At 55.7% G+C, this 18,936-nt stretch overlaps 1 protein-coding gene across 4 annotated transcripts; it reads right to left on the reverse strand.

Annotated features, from left to right (window-relative positions):
- Window positions 1-1,500: 1,500 nt before the first annotated feature.
- Window positions 1,501-18,616, reverse strand: GPR156 (G protein-coupled receptor 156). Of its 4 annotated transcripts, none has more exons than XM_048047612.2 (10): window positions 17,902-18,616; window positions 12,716-12,977; window positions 11,019-11,155; window positions 10,041-10,176; window positions 9,801-9,911; window positions 8,842-8,967; window positions 8,195-8,290; window positions 5,336-5,572; window positions 3,658-3,816; window positions 1,501-3,086 (listed from the first exon to the last, which is right to left on the reverse strand). In XM_048047612.2, the coding sequence occupies exons 2-10, from the start codon at window positions 12,830-12,832 to the stop codon at window positions 1,872-1,874; spliced, it is 2,334 nt and encodes a 777-aa protein (XP_047903569.2). In that variant the 5' UTR covers window positions 12,833-12,977; window positions 17,902-18,616; the 3' UTR covers window positions 1,501-1,871. The 4 variants fall into 4 exon arrangements, with proteins under 4 accessions (XP_047903569.2, XP_047903568.2, XP_047903570.2 ...); XM_048047611.2 differs by lacking the exon at window positions 17,902-18,616 and adding an exon at window positions 17,575-17,802; XM_048047613.2 differs by lacking the exon at window positions 17,902-18,616 and adding an exon at window positions 17,575-17,799 and having other exon boundaries at window positions 12,728-12,977.
- Between the last annotated feature and the right edge of the window lie 320 nt (window positions 18,617-18,936).

Genomic DNA, 18,936 nt, shown 5'->3' on the forward strand with positions numbered 1-18,936 from the left:
AGCCCTGTCCCTACAGCTGTTCACAAACCTTGGGTTCTGGGCAAAGCCCAAATTAAAACGCATTGAATCACGTGGTGGGGAGAGAAGGGCTCCTCCAAAGGATGTACAAGTAGCTGTTGGGGAACCAAACACCTGATTTAGTGCCTGATGTCTAAAGATAAGGTGCAGGAATGCTCCTGTGTATATGCAATGCCAGATGCAAAGTTCCCATAAAGCTAATGGCAATAAAAGACAGCCCACCATCTCGCTGTTCTCTCCTCTCACGTGCAGGCAGCCTGGTCCACTACGTGGTGCTCTGGCTCTTCCCACCTGGATCCAACGCGTGCTCCTTGCTAGGCACAGGACGAGGCTGGAGCCGGGAGCTGCCTAAAGCACCAGTGAGTGCTCGTGTGCACACACGTGTGCATGTATGCACGGTGTCAGCCCTCTGTGTGTACATGGAAAGTATGTGTTTCCCCCTGGCATGTGGCTTTCCTTTGTGGCTGCTCGTGACCCGACAGAGCAAAGAAATTGCCCCAAATTCCAATGAAGAGTTTCCAAACAAACCATCGGTTCAAAGTCCTCCAGAGGATCTTTCTGCCTTCACTAGAAGACTTTAAGTTAATTTTTATATCAGTTGCTTCCAGATGGCTTAGCGTTCGATCGTTCCCCATGACCACCCTGCCATCTCTCCTGGCCCCAGAGCAAGCTCTAACCATGCTTAAGGAGGACAGAAGACCCCCTCACTTCCCACCCTCAGGGGGACCCGCAGCAGGCAGAGCCCCCTTCTTGCCATATCCCACCTGGTAGGCACCAAACCCCAGGACACCAAACCCCACTGCTTTGCCCACCTCCTCTGCAGGGGAGGCAGCGGTGGTCAGGAATGGGTGGCAGCCCCAGCCCTTTGCCCACCACCTGCCTGCTGTGGTTAGCATCCATCTGGCCCCACAGCTGGGGAAGGGGACACCTGTGCCCCCCAGGACGTGGGATTTGGGAATTGGGATCACCCTTTGGAGAGTTTCCGTACTGGGAACAATGAGGGGCTGTGGGGATATTGTTCTCCTTAAGGTGATTGGGTTTGGCGATTTGCCCTAGGAATGCAGGATTCAGCAAATCCGGAGAAGAAGTGCTGGGGAAGAAAAGGCGGTGCTGGTGAGGGGATACAACAGTGAGATATTTGACCTTCATAAAGGATAATGAGAGGGATGTGCATCGTTCAAAGCTGGGTTGGGGGTGCCTCAGTTACCATCCCTTTCAGCAAAGGCATCCTGCCTCCAAAGGGGTCTCCGTGGGCTGGGCTTCAGGTTTCAGAGCCCCTCGCTTCTCCTGTGAAGGCAGCTACACGCTTGAAATGCCTCCACAAACATCCCAACGATAGCGGGCACACCGCTTTTACTGCTTTGATATTTCTCAGACAAAAAAATTAAACAGACTGTATTAATTTAAACAAACCTAAAACATTCCAGGCTACTTCATCCACCACAAAGGCATACGGAAGGGCACACAAGCTGCAGGAAAAAAAAAAAAAAGAGAGAGAGAGAGAGAGAGAGAGAGAGAAACCTTTTCAGATCCTCTTTAAGATTGCTTGCTTGTCCTTTCCTTCAGCGCCAACCTGAGTCTAACCTACGACTGTGCAACCGAGCTGCACAAAACGCAAGGCCACCTCCAAAGATGTCACCTTTGGACTCCACGCTCATGCTCAGACACTACCAAGCCTCACCAGAGTCTCCATCGTGCCCTCAGCTGTGAGGCCATGGCTTTGCCACGGCTGCAAGTGCTCCTGCTGTCTCCATCCCAGAGGGATGCATTTATTTTGCATCACCGTGTTTTCTTTCACAGAGCGTGCTTTGGGAGGAAGGGGGCACTCGCCTTTGGGACGGGGGTGCTCGCGGTCACACAAACGTGGGTTTCAGATCTTCTTTGAAGTTCACAACAGGCTGAGCCCTGCCCTGGGGCTCCAGCCAGCATCCTGCAGCCCCACCGGGCTCCGTGTCCGTGTCCGTGCTGCTGCTGCTGCTGCTGCCCAGGGAGCCGCGGGGGCTGTGCAGGCAGGCCTGGCAGCAGGGCCGGTGGCAGCAGGGAAACATCTCCTCGGAGCTGCTGCTGGAGTCCGAGTCCGGGTAATGGTACAGCGAGTGCAGGGCGGGACGAGCTGGCATCCCCGGGGCACCCCGCTGCCGCCAGTCCCACGGGGAAGCATCGTGGTGAATTTCTGGGCCCGTGCCACTCGCCTCCCAGCCCTGGGGCTCCGGCCATCCCTCGGTGGGGATGGATAGAGAGGATGGTGCTGGGTAACGGAGCCCTCTGTCAGCTCCCTCGCCTTCCCTCCCCATGGCGAGGCGTGCTGGCTCCCCACGGCCCCGTGTGCCCAGCCTGCTGACCGCCGAGCTGGCCGCACACCGGGGGCGAGGGGATGGGGACATGGGGAAGCCGGCAGAGGCAAGGGGCAGCGGGACATGCCGCCGCCGCCTCGTCAGGTAGGGGCTGAGGGGATTGCGGGCGGCTGGGTACCCCTCCTGCGCCCCCCACATCCCTGCCCCACGTGCAGGGAAGGCCGGGCTGCAGGTCCTGCCGTCCAGGCTCAGATCTTGCAAGATTTCCTGCAGCTTCTCGCTGCTTACGTAGCTGACCTTGGGGGGATGCTCTCTGGATGCAGTAGCTGAGACGTCCTGGCCAGGTTCCAGAGGATGCCCCTTCCCTGCAAGCATCCCATGTTCCTGGGCATCTTTTGGGCTGCATTCAGGGTTGTCCCCCACATCAAAAAGCAGCACCGGAGAGCAATCAGGCTCCTCTGGCAGCACGTGCTCATGGCTCACACATTTCCAGAGATCCTGAGCATCACCACTAAAAGGCACCAGACTGTGTGGTGATGCATGCAGCAACTGAGGAGGCTGCTGCCCGTCCTGCTCTGGATCCAGGGGGCAGCAGTCCCCAGGCACATCCCCACTGGCCGCAGCGCAGCCACGCCGCTCACCGTGCCACCCTGTGCTCCGGGTGCAGGGAGCCAGCACCGCGGGGTCGCAGCCGCCCTCCGCAGACATCAGCCTCATCAGCTTCTCCTTGGCGTTGTTCACTTGCTCCTGCAGGCTCTCGATCACGGCGTTTTTCTGCATCGAACACACAAACGTGTCAAGCACGGGTAGGTAAACGCTGAGGATTCAAAAGTGGACGGGGCAAAAAATGAGTCGCCCTTCTCTGTGCAGAGAGGAGCTCTGAGACAGCCTGCAAGAGCCAGCTGGGACCTCCTCCTCCCCAGTGCACCCTAGAGCCCTCAGGCGTGGGGGACAGTGGCTCCCCGCGTGCAGGTGAGGGAGCAGGGGCTGGGGGCTTTCCTGAGAGGCTGCAGCTCCCCTCTAAATTCACCTTATATTTGACCAGGCTGTGGAAACCAGGCTTTTCTGCTCTCTTCCTTCCACTTATATATATATATAATATATATATGTATTTATATATATATATTTTTAAATCAGGCCATCTGTTTTATGCCCAGATTTTGGCACTTCAGGATGAGGATGCAAAATGACAGGACAAAACCAATCAGCTCTTCCCCTCCAGATGGGGGACAGGGGTGTAGCAAAGGGCTGCCCACCCCACCAAGCCTTGGCACACAAAGGGCAGGGCGCGAAGAGGCCACTGAGACCCCATGGCCACGGCATCAGGGCCGGCAGAGCCCCCTACCTCCGTCAGCAGCCGCTTCATGGAGTTTTTCTCCCCTATCAGCTGGTAGAGCTGCTCCTCGCTGTACACCGAGTGGCAGCTCCTGCTCGGGCTGGTGAAATATTTTGCCATGTGGCTCAGGGTTTGGCTTTCTTCTTCAAAGGCCTTCCACTGCCTGAGCTGCGGGGCACAAGGAGCTGTTACTGGCACGGTGCGTGCGGAGGGAGGCAGCTGCCACTCGGGGAGAAGGAGACAAAGGGACAGAGCGAGGGAGACAAAGGCGGGGTGTGACGGATGAGCGCAGGGACAGGCAGCCAGGGAGGTGGTGAAGCGGTGCTCTGAGCATCCCACATGTCTGAACCCTGCCCGGTCCCTGGCTTGGCTTTTAACACGGAGAGAGCTGTGCTGCAACCTTCAAGCGTGCTGTACAAGCCCCCTCCCCTTCCCCTGACTCTGTAACAAAGAGAGCATCACACACGCTGCCTAGTCCCCGAATCGTTGGTGACGAGGCGTAAACCAGCAGCACTTAATATCTGTTTTCTTGTCTCTCGTCTTGCACAGCCCGGCTCCCGCTGCTCATCGATCTCAGAAGAGCAATAGAAGAGCAAGACCATTAGGAAAAACAAGCCGATGAATTAAAAGATTCAAGTTAAATAAAATGCTCAAGGCCCCCAGGCTACACGGAGGAAGAGCAGAGGCAGAAGGCAGGATGGACTGGTGCAGCGCAGCTCGGCTGCTTCTCCGTCCCCGCTCAGGGATCACCAGCGGGCTTGGTGCTCGCCCCAGGAGGGCTCCCAAGAGCTGGTAATCCACTGGGTTGGGACCGTGTGGTTACACCAACCAACCCCAGAAGGATTGCCAAGGTGGGCAGGGACCTCTGGAGATCATCTTGTCCGCCCCATTCAGACAGGAGTGGGCTGCCCATGGATGCATACAGCTGGGTTGTGAGCATCCCTCCACATGGAGACACCATAGCCTCTCTGGGAAATCTGTGCCATTGTCTGACCACCTTCACAGCAAGAAAAAATAAAAAAATAAAAAAAAAAAACACCACCCTTTTTCTGATGTTTAAACAAAATTTCCTGTGTTTCAGACTGTGTCCGTTGTCTCCTGTCCCATCACTGGACACCACTGAGAAGAGCCTGGCTCCCCCTTCCCTCCTCCTCCCCATCAGGTATTTGTGCATGTGGGTGAGATCCCCCGAGACCTCTCTTGCACAGATCTGCTCTTTCCTCTGTTTCACCTCTTCCTCCTTTCCTCACCTCATTTCCTTGAGCCCTAACATTCCTCCAAACATAAATCTGAGTAAACAACTGCTTCCTCTCGCTGTGACAATGGGAGCATTTTTCTCACTAACGTCACGGTCAGATGCACCGGGCTCCTCCTGGAGGACGTGGGAAGCAGAAGAGCCGAGCTGGGTCACAAAAGGCTTCCTTAAAGCACCGCTGAGTTTCCTCCTTTGAGAGTGCACGTGGGGTATGAGGTGAGGACACGGGGGACCTGGCGAGGGCTGTGGGCAAAAAAACTCAGCCCTCGGAGATTCAAGGGACTTGCTTGGGGAAGCAGAGCCACCGGGTTTTGGAGGATGAGCTGTGCAGGTGAGCCCAAATATTTGGGGAAAGCAGCAGGAAATAAAAGTGTTAAACCCCAAAAACATGCCTGTTTCCAGGCTGGTCTCTGTACAGAGCTGGCAGCGTACCTGCGGGACGAAGATGAAGCAGTTGATCGTAGTCGTACACACAAAGATGCCACCGGAGGTGAAACCAAACAGCAAGTTGTGCCAAGCGCGGAAGAAACGGTGAACTAAGAAGACGGCACCGGCCACCAGGAAAATGAGGTTGACCCCCACGACGAGCGTCAGGGACTGGTTGACCGGCGGGGAGCTGACGTTGTCGGTCAGGCCGGCCAGGTACGTCCCGTAGAGCAGCAGGACGCTCTGCAAGCAGAAGACGAGGCCTGCCTTCAGAAGGGAGATTGGCAGAGCGGGGATAATTACAGCCTGACACTCGGTGCCATCCTAATTAATGCCCTTTGATCTCTCGTGTGGCGGGCGCTGTGCAGCGCGGTGAGAGCCCAGCAGGCCGCTGCAGGCCGGGGGATGCTTTGTCAGCAGCGGCGGGGTGGGAGGGCAGGGCTGGTGGCACTGGCAGGACCTGCGGGGTGCCAGGCCATGCCACGGGGCAGGGCACGGCCAGGAGAGGCAGGGAGAGGAGGGAAAGCTTCCTCTGTGGTGGAGCAGGAACGGCAGAGATGGAGGGGAGAGGAAAATCCCCGCGGGGACACGGTGGTGGTGGGACATACTGCAACAACACACCTCTGACGGGGCAGAAAGAAGGCTCAGAAGGGCATTCAGAAGGAAAAAGCAAGACAGAAAAAGCAGGGGGTTAGGCTGGAGGGAAGAGGATGTCCTTGCTGCCTCTTCAAATAGAAATCCAGGAAACTCCCTGGTTCAATTCTTTCCCCTTCCCCGCTTCCTGCCTGACGCCAGCGGCGGTGGAAGGGGCTGAAGAAGGGCTCTGCGCACAGCTATCCTCTCCCCAGGTCTCACTCCCAGGCAACACCGAGTATTTTTTGCCCTCCTCTGTTAGCACAGGTCGTGGTCTGCTTTCAGGGTCCTTTGGAAATGCCATCTAACAAATTCCCTGCTCATGCAAGGACCCAAATACTGGGCATACGACTCCTACATAATCCCTGCACTACCTAGCAAGTGCAGCTGTCTGCCTTTTACTACTAAAAAATATAAAATTGTTATTTGGGCATCAGGCAGTCCTTTTTTATGACCAGTGGCACATGTTTTGTAGACCCTTCTGGACCCCTCTGTGCAGTGGCTGCTTGCTGACCACTGCGGGGGTTATGGGCTGAGGGTTATGGGCTGGAGGGACTCTCTGACAGGCAGGGGAGGCTCACATCCTTGGACACTGCCAAGACTCCCGACTTAAGAGCACCGTGAGTTCTCATGGGAGAATGGCAATAGTGAGACCTAGGAACTAAGCTGACACCCAGATCTGCTCCATAGGATCTGCACAGAATAACCACATTCACCTACAAACACAGGGCCCAAAGGCAAGCCAAGTCCTAAGCGAGAAAATAACAGCACCAAAGTCCCGTTTAATATTCATGTAGTCTACTGGAGACACAGACAAAAACACTGCCAGCTGGTAAATTAGGACTTTAAATAAACACAGGACTTAGTTTTGTTGTTGTTTTGAATCTTGAGCAGAGGCCTGTACTCCTAATTCAATGGATGACCTTGGCAAGCCATTTCTGTCCGTTGCTCCGTGCCAGTAAAACCAGGATAATGCACTGAGTGGCTTCACAAAGAGCTGAGCACAGTAATGCCTTGGAAAATAAGAAGTGTGATGTACACGCAGAGACAGAGCCTACTCTCACATTAGTGTAAATCCAGATTAACTCCAGAGAAACCACTAAAGCAATACCTCTGTGACACCCAGTAGATAGGATCAGGGTCAGGTTCAAGGCAATGCTAATGAGGAGTACCTGTGACTGGGAATGTTTTGTTGTGAATGAGAGGAACAAAAAGAGTTTGGAGGAGCTGCAGGCAAAAGCATTACTCGTCTAAGCCCTGAAGAAACCTAACACAAACTGTGGACAAAGTCAGGGATGGAGATGTAGCACCAAAAGTGGCTGCCCAGGGAAGGTCTGAATTCCCCAGCACCAAAGGTCTTTTGAGGACAGACTAGGCTAATGTCTTTAAAATGAAGTGGAGGGGGGAGAAGGACTTGGCAGTGTCCTGAGGTCTCTTTCTGCTCTTATTCCTATGGTTCTTGGTAGATGGTCAATGACTATTACATTACGGTGAGTCAGAAAGGAACTGCTTGTGTTGCATGCGGGGACAGAGCCATTTGCAAAGGAAGGCTGTGATCTCACAAGGTTCATCAAAATCAGCTTGCTGAAATGCTTCCAACCTCTGCCAACCCAGAGACACATGAGACCACGGATAATTACAGCTATAATTATACCTATATAGTTACATCAGTATAACTAACTCTTCTGGAATATGAATGGCCACATACAACGTTACGCCAGTGAAAGTGTATTTCAGTGGTATAATTAAGCTGATAAACATCCTGTGAAGGTAGACACCACGCACTTGTCGTCAGCACCTCCTTGATTTGAAGTCAGACGACTCAGGGTCTGAGCTGCACAGTGCATCACTGGGGCAGACGCTGAACTGAAGCTTCATGGAAAAAGTGAGCTTTGGAAAACATTAAGACACAAGTTTTAAGGAAGGAGATAGATGAGGCACGGGTGGTTACAGGCCAAGAACTGGAGAGAGAGCACGTGCATAGTGTGTGCAGAAGAGACAGTGGGGCAGGGAGAAACTGGCTAACAGGGCTTTTACAAGGGAATGCAAGAAAACATCAAGATGAGAAGAAATAGAGTTGGGAGGCTTTCAAGATGAACCGGAGCAGTTGGGACCTGCAATGCACATGTAGCTCAGGAGAGCAGAGAAACTACAAATGCTGCTAAACAGTTATGGCTGTGAGACTGGGAGGAGGTGAGATACAACACAATAATCAATAGAGAGGTTACGTACCTTAAACCCTAAAATGAGAACGAGCCAAAGATCGGAATAAAGAGATGCACAGGACTGCATCCGGCTCACTGAACAGGTCATGCCTTTCTCTGTCGCCTAGGAGGCAATGGGAAGGCAGAAGTGAAGGCTGCTGCCCCTGTCTGGGAGCAGGGACAGACCGATGGGCGACAGGTCTACAAATCCGAGCAGGTCTCCTCTGTAAACTCCTAAAGGGAAATGCCAAATCTGGTGCTGCTGGGGCGGGCAGTTAAATCATGAATATTTTGGTATTCTGCTTGCAATGGGGCTGGTTAAGCCTTTTTCTAAAGCATCTGTGGATGCCGTGGTCCTCTTCTGTGCCACCCAGATGACCTGCACACACTGGTCAAGACCATTCACTAGACCCCACTGCTTGGCCAGCTGAAGCTCTGCAAACAGATATCCCCTTCCTGGTTGGGGTGCATGGACCTGGAAATCTTGCAGCTGACCCCCATCTCTGAAACAGGCCACAGACAAAGCCAACCCGGAGAACCCCAAAGGCTTTTAGGCTTTTCTGTCTGTCTTGTTTTTAAACAGCACCTCCAAAAGCCTGACCATCCACCAGCATTGCCCCCAGAGATCAGACAGGACACAGCATAGTGCTGCACCACCTCTCCTCATCCCTTTACCCGCACTGAGACGCTGAGGCTTCGGAAACACTGGACTGGATCGGAGAAGACCCACGTCAAGAGCAATACAGCGTCTGCCAACACCAACACTGCCACCATCGCCAGCAACTGGAGGTCTTTGATAATCTGCAAACACGCAGGAAGTGTTACAGTCAGTGGTAAATGGGCACCAGCAACCTCCATTCCCCTGGGTCTCATTCTAGTTGTCTCTTCCAAGGGATGTGTTCAACCTAATACTTGCCCCTGGAGCGGAGTCCAACAGCTTACCTACAGCCCATCACCTACATCTCTGCCTCCAGCTCCCAGGCTCTTGGAGACCCAGCCAGGCTTGGGACCAGGTATGAGCCCTCCCTGACTGCATGGCTAGCTGGTAAATGCCATGGCAGGAAATGGCACTTCCAGAAAAAGAGTATCATCCATTACACCCGTATCACAAACAGAGAGAAAAAAGGTGGAGGTGGAAAAAAAAAAAAAAAAAAGCTGATAGGATTATCATTTCATGAGATTAACACAGAGTTTGGTGCCTGAGGAATGGGAGTCCTCGCTGCAAAACCTCACATCTCACCTCCCTTTTTTTCACTGTTGGAAAGTGGCCCCATAAAGCTGTAAGCACACTTTTGTATGCACAAATGTACATAGTGGCTCGCATTTCCCTCCCAGCTGCCCTATCCCCTTCCTCCAGCACTGTGGGGGAGCACCCAGTGCTCCCACCACACAGAAGATCCGACGCACCTGGGCTGGCCCTCTTCCAGACACCCTTGAGGACACCTGGTTTTGCTCATCCCACACCAACCGCACATAAACGAGGAGCCCCATCCCAGCTAGGTGTGCAGCCAGACCTCTGCCTGAGGTACCTAGTTGCATGCGCACCATCCCAGTTACTCGCCGGGCTTATCGGCCATTCCAGACTGGTTTGGGACTGTCTGGTGTCTGTCCTGCTCTGGGGGCTGGCTACTCACCACCCGCTTGTCCGGCACCCGCTGGGTGAACACCTTGTAGAGCCGCCAGCTCTTCCCCAGGACAGGGCCCAGCACCAGGGAGGTCCCCACGCACAGCAGGCAGAGCCGCACCTGCGGGATGAGGTGGAAATGGGGGCACTGGTGGTAAGGAGGCCAGGAGGTGATGCACCCGTTGCTCCCACCCGTGTCCACACACGTACATGTGTGTTAAGACACCCGTCCCAGCCGTGCCCCGCTCACCTGGATAAGCGTTTCCACCGAGTGTCTGGACGGCAGGCTCTGCTCCTGAATCCCAAAGAGGTAAGCACTAGTGTAAGTCAAGCCACTGCCCAGCAGGGTCACAACGTTCAGATTGGGGCTGGACATCTTCACGATCCTCCGGGAGACAAAGCAGGGAAGGCGGTGACGGTTACTGAGCGCGGTGGCCTGGCAGCACCGGGGCAAGGCCCCGTGGCAGGGACGGAGGTGGCCACAGGGGATGGTCCCTGGCCCCATACTTTAAATCGTAGTCCTTTTGCCATACCCTGACACTCCCGGCAGGCAGCAGGACCTCCACCCCGAGCGCAGGCTCAAACACAGGAAGCTGCCATTAACATTCAGGTTCTGGTTTCCCCCCCCATAACTTTACCCATAACAACTGTGTTCAGGAAGGGGGGAATCATTTCCTTTCAGGGCCCTTGAGCTCCTCCCTGGCTCTTGCTGCCTCCAAAGCCACACAGAGCCTGGAGACCAACCTGTCTCTCCTCCTCCCTGCCTTCCTCCCCGTGCCCCAGCCCCGGTGGACATCACCCACCAGCTCGCCCTCTGTGCTGCTCGCACAAACAGGCCTCCTCTGTGCCTCCAGGTTCAGTAGGCAGCCCAGCTGCAGTGCAAGTAAATAACGCATGTTCCTTACAGTTTCTCTCTGAGGATGTCCTTGGGGGGCCTAAATAATTTAGTAACCAATTAAGACGGCCACCAAACTCAACACTGCTCTGATGAAACCAGGAGTGGCCCAATAGCAGCAGGGAAACAGGCATGCTGTTGAGAGCACGGTGGCTTTGCTCCTGGAGCTGTGCTCCTCAAATGATGCTCTCAAGACCATGGGGCAGAGGGGAAACCAGCTCTTTTTCTCCTCACCCCTGCTGATGGTTTGTTAAGTAGCGCCTTTGAGATGACACCATGCGCTGCTTCTCCAGCCATGAGAAGCCACGGCAGCCCCTTCACGCACATCCTTACCTGTTTTTCCTGAAGCGAATCGTGAAGACCAGAAAGAAGAGGGCTAGCAGGACTCCTCCGGTCAGGAACGTCCACACAACGCCCAGGAGAGCAGCAGAGAAAGACGGGGAGCTCTTCCCGCTGCGGTCAGAAGACGTCTGAGGAAGGCAAAAGGGGTGAGGAGGAAGAGGACACTTCTGGGGCTCCCAGCGAAGGAGGTCTCTACACTGCCATGATTGTTCAGCCAGAAAGGACATGAAACAGCATCTCTCAAACCTCTCTCCCTGAGCAGACACCCCTGCCTGAGACCAAGACCTGCCAGCAGGGCTAATGAGAGGTGTGTAGACAGGACACACTCTGCCACACTTCTTTGGGAAGAAGGGTAGGGCACCCTTTGCTAGCCATCCCCACCTTTATCCCCATCTTGCAACAACACACCCAGCTAGGCTCCGTCTGTCTCCCAGCTCTAACTAAAACTAACTTGGTCCTAGGTAGACATCAGCTGAAGAGGGTTCAGGGCAGCTCCATGTCACCGCCACGCAGCCAGGGACAGTCTGTGGGACCCCAGCTCTAGGCAGCTCAAGAGCTTTTGGGGTGCAGCATGAGATGGCACCATGCTGGGCCCAGGGCTGCTTGGTAATGAAAAATCTCGGCCAGGAAAGAAAGACAGCCAAGAGCAGAGCACAGGGATCCCTGGGGAGACGTTCTCCTGCCACCTGCCACCTGCTGCCCACCTCATCTTCCCCCTCCCTATCTCCCAGGTGGGGTGGCACCGGTCTTTTGGCTCTCCAACAAAGGAAGACCACACCAAATGGTGCAGGTGGTCAAGCAGGTTGCTCATCCTCACCTCGCACCAGGATTTGCTGCACAAAAAACCCCATCGTGCTGCACAAATGAGGGCCACCTCCCACCACGCTTGAAAAATCCCACTTCACTCCCAGCTGCATCCACCAGCAGCGTCTCTCCACCTCTGGCTGCTGCTGAAAGCATTGCTGCAACGTCTTCTTGGGAACTTCTCAGGGAAGAGAAGCACACTGTGGTTTCCACTTTCCCTTTGCAAACAGGCACACACCACACACCGACTGCTGTTTTTCCCCAGCCGTCAGTGGTCTGCGACTACGTGAAGTTGATGGAGCACTTTATCTGCCACTGAGCAGAGTAAATCCCAGCCCTAGCAGGTGGAATATTAATTGTAGCAAAGCTGCCAGGGCCCGGGGAGCCAAGCAGCTTATGGTCTTCTAATTAAACACCCGCATTCGTGCAGAGCCCAGCAGAGACTGAGGCGGCCGAGCCCCGCTGCTCCCTCCAGCAGCCTCACGTGGAGCCAAGCGCAAGCACGCGCATCCATCCCTGTGTCGCTTCTGCTGGCCTGGTGCTGGGGGCAGGTGCCATTTATTACAGATGATGGCTTTTAATTAAATGCTGCTCTGTTAATATTTGAAAAGCCCTTTGAAGTGCCAGGGGTTGGGAAAGGCCAGGGGCAGAGAAGGGCATCCCAGGCCCGCTCCTAAGCAGCTCTGAGGCTGGGAGCGCTGTCATGGTTGCATCCTCGCCTTCTGGCCACCCACTGAGCGCCAGGCTCTTTTTGGAGGCCATCCCAGGAGAGGACAGCATGTGGCCTCTGGCTGGGGGGCACCGCTTCGCTGCCATGCCCCTGAGCCCTTCTCTATCCCTTCGCCCAAATCCCCTTCCACGGAGGAACCCTCATGCTCCCCCACCTCCGTACGTACGACTGTGATGGTGCAGAGCTCCCGCAGCGTCCTCTGCTGCTGCTCCTGACTGCCGAAACCGGGGTTGCCATCGCAGAGGTCGGAGCAGTTGAATCCCGGCTCCATAGCACATCCTCAGCCTTCATCCAGAGCCGGGCCGGGGAGCGGTCACCTCCCCGCGTCCCTCGGGGCGTCTCCGCCACGCGGCGACTCAGCGCGGGGTGCGGGTCCTCACGCAGCACGGTGGCATCCCGTCACCCTTCGGGGCACCCTGCAGACCAACACACGGCGGGGTCACAGCAGCCACCAGCCCCCCCGCCACAGAGACAAAGCCGGGCACGTGCCCATCCTGGCACCCCGGCACCCATGCGTTCCCCCCGCGTGCCACCGTTGCCTCCGCTCCCCTTGTTGTACCTCTTTTTGGTGAGGTTTTTAGTAGGCTTCATTACCATTTTAGACATGAGGTCATACTTATCCTCAAGCATCCCAACCCAATTACCATTGTCACCGGTTTTAATTAGCTTCCAATACACGGCCTTAAGCAAGGCTCCCACCGCTAGGAGCTGGAGAGGACGTGCGAAAGCTCCCTCCGTGACTGCTGGTAATGACAGGTGGGGGCAAAATATTTATCCGAGCATCCCCCTGGGGCTGACCCCAGCAGATGAAGCCCTGTGCACCCCCAAAACGCCACCCCACTGATGCTGGGCTTCGTGCCTCCTCAGAAGCATTACACAGACCAGAAGCCCCTTCTTAGGAAAAGCTGCCGTCATTACGTGCGCAAAGAAAGGCTAAATTAAGAGGAAGCGTGGTCCTCAGGACCTGCTCTGTAACTTGCTCTGCTTCACCTGGGGTAATCAAGACCCAAGTGCCAGAGATGCTGCAGGCATCCTTCTCGGCTCCTGTGAGCTGATGTCCAGCTTTAGAGAAGCCGCTTACAAGTCCCAGCCCCAGCACATCGGGGTCAGCACTCATCCGAAATCAGAAGAATCTCCCCGGGAAGCTGCCCCCTGGGAACGCTGGCACGCGATTACGCAAACGGCTCCCGCGCAATTTTGATAAAAAAAAGCTGGCCGCCGAGGACAATTAGCGCTCATTAGCATGCGATAAAGCAAGCCGTAGCACGGATATTGCCAAAACGCAACAGGCGCTTCCCCTCCAGCTCCTGCCTCTAATTAGGGCTGGCTGAAAGGTCCTGCTGCAGGATGCCTCGGCGACCCCAAGCACGACCCGGTGGCCACCTCTCCTCACGGCCTGGAGCAGAAGGAACCACAGGGCACCACGGGACTGCAGTTCCTGACACGTGCTCTGCTCACCTTGCTCCTCCTGCCCCTCGCTCCCCACAGCCCCATATCCACCAGGCTGGTAGATCACAGTGACCAACTTTTGGCCACGGCCGAGCATCGGCGTGCAGGTGGACGTGACCCAACAAGCCTGAAGTTGGTAGGAAACGAGCGGCTGGACGGCACGCAAAAAAAATTAGCGCCACCACCTTCTAGCGTAGAAAGGAAGCAGTGGTTGTTAAAAACATTTGGATGCGGGCAATTTGCATTCGCCTCAGTGTCTTCAGGTCTGGAAGTCTGTTTCTTTAGATCCTCCAAGACCCGAGATTATTTGTCTGGCAATGCTGAGCAGCTGTATACTAAAGCATAAGAATCCCGCAAAAAACACAGTGATGTCTAAATGCAAATCTTGACTGTCTCAAAGTTTCTTCTTGCCTTCGTATCCTTTCTGAAAAAGCAGAGGAAAAAAAGAAAACTTAAAGAAGCTGAAAAATTGATGCAAAACGCATGAGCCCAGAGCAGGCAGAATGAACGTTTCACCCCGACCGATTCTTTTTGATCCAGCTTTGAAGGAGAGACTTCTTCCCCCCCAAAAATGAGGCAATGTCACAGCTCAGTGAATCAAAAGGTGGAAAACTGAAGAAGTCAATTTGCAGACAAAAGCACAATTACATTCAGAAGCGTGACGTTTTTCGGAAGCCCTGCAATCCTGTTTGGCCATATCGGCCTTGACAGAAACGGCGCAGGCACCGCTCTGCAGCGGGAGGGATGCTGGAGAAGGACCTTTGTGGGGAAGAGCTGCGCGAGGAGATGCCTGCATGGCTGGCCACCTCCTGAGCATCTACTGCGTGCCAGAGGAGACAACGGGGCAGCACGGCAGGTGGAGCTGAGCCCCTCCTGCCTGCTCACCCATGGAGCTGCTGCCACCACCGATGGGAGATGGGGTTCTGCCGGTGGGGACAGTCCCGTCTAGACGTGATGCCAACCCCACACTTAAACCATCGAGTTGTCCAAGAACTATTCCAGCAGGATGAACACACAAGATGGGGTTTTGCAATTCAGAAAACGCTGGCTCTTCCGAGAAGGTTTGCGCTGTTCCCTTCTGCTGTTCTTGCCCAACAAGATCCCTTCTTGTTTGACCTGAGAAACCTGCAGCATTGCCAACCCCAAGGCGATCAAAAAAAAATCACAAGCTAGGCTTACCGCAACGCCCCCCCAACACAGCTATGTAAAAATCTCCAGTTAAAACACACAGGGTATCTGAAGCTTATTTTTAATTTATATTTAAAACTTCAGCATCTAAGTTTTCACGCTTTCCCCTGCAAACACTTACAAAGAAAGGAAAGCCAAGAAGCTCGGGCCATCATGCAACCCTAAAATGTGGGTTACAAACCCTCAGTCCCTGGTAGCTCCTACATCATGACTTCTTCCCACCCAGACACAAGGTGCTGCAGTGGGCAGTGTCCCCGGCCATGTCCCCTCTCTGGTCACCTCCAGGCTATGCTGATAAGCGTTGGCACCTTGCTGCACACAGAGGTGGGAGACGCTGGACAAGCTGCTCCCTTCTGCGAGCACACAGGGAGCTGGCTGGGTGGCTCTGAAACCTGAAATTTAGTCTTTACTGAAGCCAGTTGCAATTTTGAGGCATCCTTCCCCTTTCTGATAGCATCTCCCAAGCTGACGGAGGCAATTGTTTCTGAATGCTGATCTTGCTGATCACCCCAGGGCTGTGTGTCTGCCGGACACGTAGTTCTGCCACCGGTCTTTCTCTCTCCCCCTGGCTTTCCCATGCACCCATTATCCACCCACGACTGTAAAACGGTCCTGCGTGCATTCACATCCACCTTCCAGATACGGAAGCACCGCTTGCAGCTGTTGAGGCATAAAGTTTTTTCAACGGAGGTTAAATACCTGCCCTGCTCTTTTCAGTTCTTTGGTATCCATCCCGAATTTAAAGAAACCTCTATGCAAAATAAATAAATAAATAAAATTAAATTTTAATTTTTTTTTTTGAAGCTCCACATGGTCCTGCGAGGAGTTGACTCGTCAGTCTCCCACTTGGGAGCTGATAAGGTTTTTATCGCTCTCACCTTAATTGCTGTACAGCGATGGGCACGCGAGAGGCAGAGGTGGACGGACGGACTTTCAGACTGGAGATGCTCAGAGGAAGGAAAACCGCCTTTTCCCAGGCCGTTTCCACCATTTCAACGCCGCTGCTTCCCACTCTGCCCCCAGCAGTGCTCTGAGGCATGGCCCAGCCCCGAGCAGCTCCGCAGGTGGCTGTGGCCACCGGCTCCGTCAGCTCCCTGCCTCCGAGGTGCTTGCACCGGCCCGGCTGCAACGTGCTCGGCAGCTTGGCGGGGAGGCGCAGCCTGCAATTTTCCCCCTCGTTACTGTACCGGGTAACAAAGGCCGATCATTTAGGGTGCTGATTTACAAGAGCGATCTAGGCTGTGGTTGAGGTGTGTATGGCTTAATTAAAATAGAGGTTCGCTCCTCGCTGAAGCTGTTCGCGGCTGAGCTGTCGAGCGCAGGGGACGAAGAGGCCGCGGAGGGGATATGTTCATAAAGCTACATTTCAGGTGGAGGCCGTGCCCTCGAGAGCTCTCCATTTCAGGAGCTGGCAGAGAGGCACGGCTGCTCTTTCGTGCAACCAGACACCAGCCCCTCGCAACCTCCCGAGCCCCGACACACCTGTGCCTTCGCAGGCTGGGCTGGGACGGCAGCGCTACAAAGGCAGACCACCACAAACCCAGGGAGGGCTGCTAACCCTAAAAAGCCCAACATCACTTATATTTGTATTTTTTTCCCCCCTTTTAAATCTTTGGAAACCAGCCGACAGGCCGTGTCCCTGAAAGAGGAGGCAGAACGGTCTACGGTGACCTGGTTCTGGATATTTCCCCCCTGGGAGCGAGGCCGGAGCCAAGGCTGTGGGAGCTGGAGGAGCTGCCCCCGGCTCGCCCCGCTGAAGGAGATGAACACCCCGGTCCCTCGCTCTGCTGGGCGAAGCAGCCGCCCCACGCAGGGCCAGGGCCACGCGGGTTGCCACGAGGCTCGCCTCGTCCGCAGCACCCTGGCACCGAGCGGGTGATGCGATGCCGTGAGGCCGGCACACGAAGGACACGACACGTAAAAGAGATGCCGGCTGCAACTCAACACTGGCTGCGTCTGGGCGACGGCTGCTGGTTACCAGGGATCCAGTTTCCCAGGTCTCCTCCGAGCAGCTGTGGGGTGGTGGAAAACCCAGGTCTTGGCTCCAGCAACCCCCAGAAGAGCCCAGACGGGGCGAAACGCACTGGCCCTGGCGGGCATCCCACCCTGAGCAAACGGTGCGGGAGCGTGGCATCCCCACAGCCCCTCTGTGTTTGCAACCTTTCCTCCCCCTGCTCCTTCCAGCCAGCCTGAAGCACCGCGGCTTGCTCGGGGACCCGCAGTTCCCCGGCTGCGGGCTGACCGGCCCCGCGTCCCGCAAGCACGCAAAGCGTCCCCGCAGCCCCCCGGGGGCCGGCAGCACCGGGGCAGGGGCAGGGCAGCGGGGGCTCGGCCTCTCCCCCCCCCGACCACCCCGAGGAAAGCCCCCGGACCCACCTGAAAGCGCCCGACCCGCTCTCCCGGCACGGCTGGGCACGGCTGGGCACGGTTCAGCACGGCTCGGCACGGCTCGGAGGCGGGCTGCGGGGAGGGGCCGGGGCTGCCGCGCTCCTCCCGCCCGGCTCGGCTCGGCTCGGCTCCTCCAAGCCCAAAAACCGGCCGGGGATGGCGAGCGAGGCCCCGTGGCCAGCAGTAGCCGGGGGATCTCCCTGCGTGCCCCCCGACGGCCCCGCTGCCCGCTCTCAGCATCCCCCCGCCGCCCCTTGCCCTCCTCCGTGTCCCCCAGCCTCATTAACTTCTCGGCCTCTGCCCGCTCCGTTTTACCACTTTTCTTCCCCGGCTCCTTTCGCCAGAATCTCGGCTCCGCTGCCAGCACCAAAGTTTCCGTCCCAGCCCGGAGCACGGTGCCAGGCGCCGCTGGAAAGCGCTGCTTGCGGACAGGCGCTGGGCCACGCAGGTTTTCTCTCTCCGTGCGCTTCTGTTTACCTCATTAGCTGCCTCCGCCAGGCCTTGGCATGAACCGTGCTAATTTTTTCACTCCTGCTGCTTCCCAAACCCGCAGAGCTGTGGACTGGGCACGGCCTCGGTCTGCACAGGAGCGGGGAGGTTTGTAGGGCCCGGCGGTGCCGCTCAGTGCTGTCCTAAGTGCAGGGACCCGTCAGTTCCCCAGCCTGCAAGGAGCTCTGTCAGGTCCCCAGCACCCAAATCATGGCCACCAGCCCCAACAGCACCTCCCACCCCTCCAAAAAAAGCCCCTTGGAAATCCTTGGTAGACCCAGGCGCTCTGCTTAGACCCTGCCCAGACCCAGTGGTCTGAAAGCCGGGGACCCCAACGTTGGTTAACGCTGTGTTACGGCCCCAAAAGTGGCACCGTGATTTGCAGAGCATTCCCAGCTCACAGTGGCTAAAACAAGAGCCCGCAGTCTCCCCGTGCCTCTGGAAATCCGGTCACTTCTCAGGCATGCAGACTGGATTTACCAATCCGGTCTCCGCCTCCGTAAAACCGGGATGATGAACTGAAATGTCTCATGGAGGGAGGAGAGCACGAACCTGACTGTTCGCACAGGAACAGGAGGTCAGTGCGTTATTTCTGGTTCCTCTCCTTCCTAACAGAAAGCGCTCGGCCTGTCGCAGTGACTCATACTTAATAATAACGAGCTCCTCGTAAGCAGTGATAATAGGAAATCTGTGCTTTGTGCACGTTTCGGCTTCACTCCTCGGTTTAGCTCTCAAAATCAAAGCTCTGGAGCAGGGACGTTTCTGCTGCCACTCACCTCGTCTCTCACTCCTTGCCCAACAGAAGCAGGACCTCGCCTCCTCCAGCTCTGCAGCCACCCACGGTGCTGTCACAGAGGCCGT

The sequence above is a fragment of the Anser cygnoides genome, chromosome 1 (assembly GCF_040182565.1).
Source record: "Anser cygnoides isolate HZ-2024a breed goose chromosome 1, Taihu_goose_T2T_genome, whole genome shotgun sequence".
NCBI classification, from domain to species: Eukaryota; Metazoa; Chordata; class Aves; order Anseriformes; family Anatidae; genus Anser; species Anser cygnoides.

Excerpts from the sequence above, each read along its gene's own strand:
- GPR156 (XM_048047612.2), bottom strand. The coding sequence starts at position 12,832 with ATGGAGCCGGGATTCAACTGCTCCGACCTCTGCGATGGCAACCCCGGT. Across the intron at positions 10,177-11,018 it reads ATTCGCTTCAGGAAAAACAG|GATCGTGAAGATGTCCAGCC; the intron begins GTAAGGATGTGC and ends TGTCTCCCGGAG. Across the intron at positions 3,817-5,335 it reads GCTTCATCTTCGTCCCGCAG|CTCAGGCAGTGGAAGGCCTT; the intron begins GTACGCTGCCAG and ends TGTGCCCCGCAG.